This window comes from Mesoplodon densirostris, chromosome 19 (genome assembly GCF_025265405.1).
Source record: "Mesoplodon densirostris isolate mMesDen1 chromosome 19, mMesDen1 primary haplotype, whole genome shotgun sequence".
Taxonomy (NCBI): Eukaryota; Metazoa; Chordata; class Mammalia; order Artiodactyla; family Ziphiidae; genus Mesoplodon; species Mesoplodon densirostris.
In genome coordinates this window covers 46,889,799-46,896,815 of record NC_082679.1, presented here as the reverse complement: position 1 = coordinate 46,896,815, position 7,017 = coordinate 46,889,799, and the positions used below count along the sequence as shown (strand labels likewise).

The 7,017-nt window shown below is 57.5% G+C and overlaps 1 protein-coding gene across 4 annotated transcripts; it reads right to left on the bottom strand.

Moving 5' to 3' along the window:
- Nucleotides 1-71: 71 nt before the first annotated feature.
- E2F4 (E2F transcription factor 4) lies at nucleotides 72-5,975 on the bottom strand. 4 transcript variants are annotated; one of them, XM_060084230.1, is made up of 10 exons: nucleotides 5,699-5,970; nucleotides 5,173-5,282; nucleotides 4,870-5,031; nucleotides 4,505-4,548; nucleotides 3,735-3,796; nucleotides 3,213-3,510; nucleotides 2,521-2,658; nucleotides 631-678; nucleotides 373-417; nucleotides 72-269 (listed from the first exon to the last, which is right to left on the bottom strand). In XM_060084230.1, exons 1-10 carry the CDS (start codon nucleotides 5,930-5,932, stop codon nucleotides 154-156), a joined length of 1,257 nt encoding a protein of 418 aa, XP_059940213.1. In that variant the 5' UTR covers nucleotides 5,933-5,970; the 3' UTR covers nucleotides 72-153. The 4 variants fall into 4 exon arrangements, with proteins under 4 accessions (XP_059940213.1, XP_059940211.1, XP_059940210.1 ...); XM_060084228.1 differs by having other exon boundaries at nucleotides 2,521-2,718; nucleotides 5,699-5,966; XM_060084227.1 differs by lacking the exons at nucleotides 72-269; nucleotides 373-417 and having other exon boundaries at nucleotides 424-678; nucleotides 2,521-2,718; nucleotides 5,699-5,975.
- Nucleotides 5,976-7,017: the final 1,042 nt, after the last annotated feature.

Sequence of the window (7,017 nt, the reverse complement as noted above, 5' to 3'; positions counted from 1 at the left end):
GACTTGTGGCCAGAACTGTGCAGTGAGGGAAGGCTGAGGAAGCCAGGAGTCTACGGCTCTCAAGTTGTGTAGGGGTGGGGTGGGGGGAGGTCCCCAGGCAGCCCCCAGGTTAGACAGTCTGTGTCCCAGCCACAAAGGGCATGCCCCTGTCAGTCAGAGGTTGAGAACAGGCACATCAAAGAGGTCACAGACACCTTCACTCTCATCCAGGTTGTAGATGTAATCGTGGTCTCCAGGGGGTGGAGAAAGGCGGAGGAGGGGTGCAAACACTGCAGAGAGCAACAGACTGAGGCCCCAGGGGCAAGACTCCACCCAGCAGCCACCCAAACCCTGCCCATACACACTCACCCCCCACCTGCCTGGGCCACCTACCTTCTGAGGACATCAGCTCCTCCAAGAGCTCTGAGCTCATGCACTCTGGGGATGGAGGGAGAGCTCAGTTACATTCTGGCTCCCGCCTCTCCACCCACCAAAGCCCATGAAGGGGACCACCCAGCCACCCATCAGGAACTTTACCCTTTGCCCAGGTACCAGGCACAACCATAAGGTCCTCAGAAGGGCAAGAAAATGGCCCTAACACCCAGTGAGCTGTGCCCCTCACCCCAGCCCCAGGGAAGAACACAGCCCTACCTCGAGTTGGATCAAAGATTTCTGACAGCTCTTTGGGGAGCTCCAAAACTGAAAGACAAGAAAGCCATGCTCAAGGGCACAGAGATCCAGCCTGGTCCCACTCTAGCCCCCACTTCCCCAGATCCTTTATCACCCACCCAGGGGCTCCATACAGCTGAGATGTAGGCCCTGCACCAGACCAAGCTGGCACTGTCTGCCAGTCTCCTCTACCAGACCTGAATTCCTCGGTGCCAAAGGACCACTGGAGGTAATCGGTACAGCCCTTCTAACTCAGTGGTTCGGCAGAAGGGCAGCACACCCTCTCCACTTCTGGGCTCAGAGTATATAGCCTGTCTGATGCAGGATGCCCTGTCTGACAGAGGATGTGCTGTCCATCCCTGCCCTTGCTAAGCACCTACTTGGTGCCAGGCTCAGAGACCACAGCCCAGGCCAGGTCACCTGGCAGAGGAGGAGGCACTCTCAAATAGGGGATAGTGCTACAGGGTGATGACACTGCTACAAATGTCTAACCAGGAGGACACACATGGGAAACAGAGGAAAGGAGTGCTGGAGCTGGATCACGAGGGATTTCATATGCCAGGTTTAGGGGCTCTGGTTTTATCTAGCAGACCTTTGGGAGCTGTTAAAGGTACTTTTGTAAACAGAGAAATGCCAGTCAGGCTGTGTTTCAAACAGATTCTTGTCAGTCGGGGTAAAGAAGATGCTGAAGAACTCAGGAGAGAGGTGGCTAGCAGTGATCCTGAGTGTTAGGATACATGAGGCCATCCATGGGGGGGGTCTACAAGAGCACTCACTAAGCTGATGTGGGGTGGGGAGCAGGAGAAGGAGGGAGGAGGAGATAGAGCTGGAGTTGACACCCAGGTGTCAGGCCTGGGTGACTAGGGCCAGTGGTCGGGTAGGCACAAAGGTGGAAATCCAAGTTTCAGTTGAGGACACATGGGAATGAAGTGCCCACTGGATGTGCAGAGGAAGGCACGTGGACACAAGAGGTAAAGTTCAGGCAAAAGGCCTAGGCAAGATGGAGGCTGGGATTCATCTACCCAGAACTGGGGCCCTCCACAGGTGTGGAATGAGCCAGAGATCTGGGAAGCCAGGTTTAAAGGAATGCCAGGGAGAGGTCAGAAGCAGCAGCCAATTAAGGGAGAAGAGGCAAGAGCTGACATCGTTAGTGCCAAAGGAGAAAAAAGAGCATCAACACAGAGCAAGAGAAGCACCAGAGCAAATCGGCCTAGAAACCTGCCGGAGCTGTCGGAGCCGGGCAACTCATCACGAGCAGCACTGGTGTAGCATGGGGTGGGGGGCGGGGGTCCTGACTGCCGCAACCTGAAGGCTGACTAGGGGACCAGGGTATGGAGTAGAATGGAGATGACTTTTTCAAGGAGTCCAAACACAGAGGATATAGGGAAGGAGAGAGACACAGGCGATGAAGTGTCATTTAACGAGGAGAGACTTAGCAGTGCTCGAGGGTCGAGGAGAATGAGTCCTGGAAAAAGCAAACACTCAAGTCACAAGATGGAGAGGAGACACCAGGCAGATGACACCACCTCTCCTAAGAACATACTGCCCACCTTTGGAGCCTGAGGGCCGTACCACAGCCCGCTCCCCAGGAGAGCGTTCACACCTTCCTGAGACCGGGGTCCGAGGGTGGCAGGCAGGGCTTGAGGGAGGGCCAGGGAGTTCTGTGTCAGCCCAGGAAGGGGGCAAAGGGGCACCAGCACCAAGCCAGAGGCCAGGCTCCTCACCTTGGCTGGCAGAGCTCTGGTTGATGGCAGGGGGCTGGCCAGCTTCGGCTGAGGAGATAGGAGAGTTGGGTTCCAAGCCCAACTCTGTTTCTGACCTAGGACTGTCTGAGGCTGGGTTCTCACTGCTGCCAAGGGGACAAGTACTCACCACCTGTGGGGTCTGCCTTGATGGGCTCAAAGGAGGTAGAAGGGTTGGGTCCGGATGAACTGCTATTGCTGCTGCTGCTGCTGCTGCTGTCCAACAGGGCAGAGGACTGCAGCGGCCGGGTGTCCAGTGCTGTCAGGCCTAGCGGGAGGGAGCTGAGCTCACCACCGTCCTTGTTATCGGTTCCAGGGCCAGCACTCACTGCAACCACATCCCCCAAACCCAGTCACTTGGGGACAGGAAGCAGGGTATTGAAGCTGACCGTGCTAGAAGCCACAGCCAGGATGATTAGCGCCCTAGTTCCTAGGCCCAAGGAAAGTCAGGCACTGCCCATCACTCCCCAAAAGGTAACGTGAAAATTAGTCACTGAAGGAGACAAGGGCACGAAGCCTGCAGGAGGGAGACTCACGGACACGGCCGCCGTGACCACACTTCAAGCGGGGCTGCCAGGGCAAGTGTGACACTGGCGGATCTGGGGGAAAACTGCCACCACTAATGCCCCTTCACACAGTCCGAACTTCCCTGTTAACAAGGGCCATTCGCTGCACTAGCAAGGAGAGGCCTGCGGGATGGGGGAGCAGGAGGAAGAACCCCACAGGGTCCCTTCCACTCTGAGTACAGCATTCCATCATACAGAGGTATTGCCTCTTGGGCCCCAGAAATCACCCCATCACCACATGGCCATTGTGCCTCACCTGTGAGCTCAGCGGCTGGACCGGCCACCCCCTGGGCTTCGGTGCTGCCGGGAACAGGGTTGGGGGTGGTCACCTGGGGACTGCTTGGGCGTGAGGCATCCTGGGGCGGGACCAGAGCAGGCTTGGGCAGAGGCGGAGGGGTAGAGACAGCAGGTGGGCTCTGGAGCAGATCTTCGGGTGGCGGCACAGGCACCGCCACGGGTGGTGAGCTCCATGCCTCCTTGTTCACCAGCAGCACCTCGATGGGGCCACTTACGCTCTTCAGGTGAATCTGGTACTTCTTCTGCCCATTGAGGCCCTACCGGTGAGGGTGTGGGGTGGAGGACAGGTGGAATTGGAAGCAGGCTCGGCTCCTGCCTGACCCTGGGCAAGGGCCAGTGTCCTCTCCCACCCTAGGCTGCCCGTTCTCCTAGATAACCTCAAACCCCAGGCCTCCCCCTACCTGCCCCACCCGGGACTTATCAGGCTCCACAGCCAGCACCCGCCCTCAACCAACCCCGCATGGCTGGGCTGAGCACCCACCTCTGGGATGGGCACCTCCAGGCTGGTGCCCGACGGGGCCCGGATGGCAAGGAGGGTGTCTCCTAGGATGACAAGGAGGATGGATCAAGGCCCACGGGCTCAATCTGAACTGAGAATGGGGTGCCCATCCCTTAGAGCAAGGACGGAGATCATGGTCTCTGAGGGGCTGGACAGTAGGCTGGGGCAGAGAACTAAAGCTTTTCTCCTCCTAAAAGCCCAGGGGTCAGTAACCAGAAAATCTGGGTTCAGACACATGGAGCAAAAGATTGCTGGCCATGGGCACCTCACTTGATTGACGGGGCTGCTCCCCAAGCGTAGATGTTCTAGCCAAGGCCAACATTCCTTCCCCAGAACCAGGCTGGGAGATGCAAGATGAACAAGAAACAGTTCCTGTACCTACAAGGCAACTAAACTAACTGTAGGTTGGAAGTGGGCACCATTGCCCCCTGCATACAAGCATACATGAACATGCAAACACACGTTCTCCCTTGTATGCTTCTGCCACACGTGAGAAGCCAAACCTAGGGGACGATGTAGGCAGGGGTTGACCCAGGGACCCAGCCCAGGATTCTTGTACCCTCTCAGTATGGTTAGCCTCCATAGGGTCCCAGTGACCCTTAAACCCAGGACTTACCCTGTCTGGTTGTTCTTTGGGCAGGCCCCAGGAACCCTCTTAAGAGACAGAAATCTCTTGGGCACTGAGTCCACTGCTCAGGGCTGTGGCTCAACCCATCCCCACACCCATCTCCCCCAACCCAGGCTGTGCTCACCAGCAAAGCATCTGCAGATGTCCTCATGAGTCACGTAGGCCAAGGTGTGGGGGTTAAGGAGAACGGCTGATGCCCTGCCCGTAGCGACAGATGGCTGACCACAGAGAAGACCCAGCTCTCCAGCAGAGGTCTGACATATATGCTCTCAAAGAAAGTCCTGAGGCCTGGGGTCTACATGGGGAGGGATCACAGTCCAAGACTGGTGGGCAAGAGGCTCTGAGGAGGGAGCCTGAGGCTGGAACCTGGCCAGGAGCTGTAGGACCACCCTCCCCAGAGGGATAGGGACTAGGGGACCACAAGCAAACCCAGCTAGACTAGAGGGCCCCTCGCCCACTCCCCTGGAGCAGGGACTGCCAGGAGGATATCAGCTGTTCTGCACGTCCTCTGTGACGTTCCGGATGCTCTGCTGCACCCACACCTTGTGCTGGTCTAGTTCTTGCTCTCGCTGCTGCAGCTCCTCGATCTCTGCCTTGAGCTCAATCAGCTTGTCCGCGATCTCCCGGGTATTGCAGCCAGGCCCCACGCCCCTGAGCCCGGGGAGTGGAGCTGAGAGGGGCTGCCAAGAACTCCGGGTCCCACGGCCCCTGCTCTCTCTTGCACCCTCCACCCCACACCCCTGACGCTTCTGGGTAGGAGATCCCGTTGCCCTCCCTGGTGCCCCCACTCACTTCCACTGGATGCTATTCTTGGATTTTTTCTCGATCAGCCCGATACCTTCCAGCACGTTAGTAATGTCATAAATCCGCCGCTTCTGGCGAACAGCTAGGGTGTCAGCTGCCTGGCAGGCAGAAGAGAGTGGGGAATGCTCAGCCCCACTCTCAGGTGAGACTTAGTCTGGAGTAGTCTGAAAAGGGGGTGGCCTTGATTCCAACCCTCCTCCCAGGCACTACAGCAGCTCGGGACTGTGGGGCGGGAAGAGGCCTGGCGCAGCCTGAGCTGATGTTCTGATGCTCTCCTCCCCACACCTGCCGGGGAGGGCCACGAGGACCAACACCTGCAACCCCAAGCCTGGCACATAGCTGACGCCCAATGGCCTCGGCCGAATGAATGAAACAGCTCCCGGCCTCCCTCCTGTGAGAAAGCACATGGATGGCGGCCTGCTCTGAGGGCTCAGCTGGGCCGCCCCGGGGGTTCCCGCTACCGGCCCAGGCCTGGTCCACCATCCCCCCTGTCGCCCCTTAGCCCGGGCCTCACCAGCTTGAGGTCAAGCACGCCGTCCTTTGCCTCCTGCAGAAGCGACACGAACTTGGTAGTGAGAAGTCCCAAACTCTTCTCGTGCCGGCTTGGGGTGCCCGGGGGCGGCGGCGCCTGTGGCCCGGCCTCCGCCATAGCGCCCTCCCGCCACCTCCCCTCAGCCAGGCCAGGCCAGGCCGGCGCCGCCGCCACTTCCGCTTCCGTTCCTGGCCTCCAGGCCGCCGGCGCCAGCATCGCTGCTTCCGCTTCCGCTCCGCGCCCTCCCAGGGAATCCAGCACAATTCATCTCTACGAACACAGCCGAAAAACTTCGGGGACCATCAACAATTGTCCAACCGCCGAAGAGGACGAAAATAACCCCCAGGATCCCCGGAGACCAGCGTTGCTGAGGAAGGATGTGGAGGAAGTCTTTGGGCAGCCCCGGAAGCAGGGAAGGAGGAGCCACTGGAACCTTACGGGCTGGCCAACCTGCCCCAACTCCACTAACTCTACCCCAACCCTCATCTCAGGAGAGGAGACTGTGCTGCCTGATGAACCCAATGTGTTTCCCCATACCTGCTCCTAAAGGCTGCCCCACTGTCTTGGGATCACCCATCCTATTCCTGTCCTTCACTTCCTGCCAAACAGCAAGCACTAATTACATCTAGCTTGTCCACTTGTCTCCATCCCCACTCTCTTTCCCTGATCCCAGCCTCATCTTTCTCTTATCTCCACACTGCAGTGCTCAGAGGCCATGGAATTATAACCACTTTTCAACCAGTGCAAACATGTTTACCTATGTGTAAATATATGTAAAGCGCTTAGAGCTGTTCCTGGCATGTGGGAGGACTGTGTGTTTGCTAGTATCGTTTCATTATTTTTAACATTGTCATTATTTATTATTGTTTACTTTAGGTCAAGTTCTTTGGGAAACAGGGATGTGCCTGCAAGAAGTTTACTGAGAAGCCACACTTGTAAGGGAGTAAGACAGGCAGAATTGCGCAGAGAGGAGAATTAAACTGCGATGCAGTTAAAATAGAGGCCTCAGAGACTTCCCTGGCTGTCCAGTGGTTAAGACTTCGCCTTCCAATGCAGGGGGTACGGGTTCGATCCCTGGTCAGGGAGCTAAGATCCCACATGCCTCACGGCCAAAATACCAAAACGTAAAACAGAAGCAATATTGTAACAAATTCAATAGAGACTTTAAAAATGGTCCACATCAAAAATATCTTGGGCTTCCCTGGTGGCGCAGTGGTTGAGAGTCCGCCTGCCGATGCAGGGGACACGGGTTCGTGCCCCGGTCCGGGAAGATCCCACGTGCCGTGGAGCCACTGGGCCCG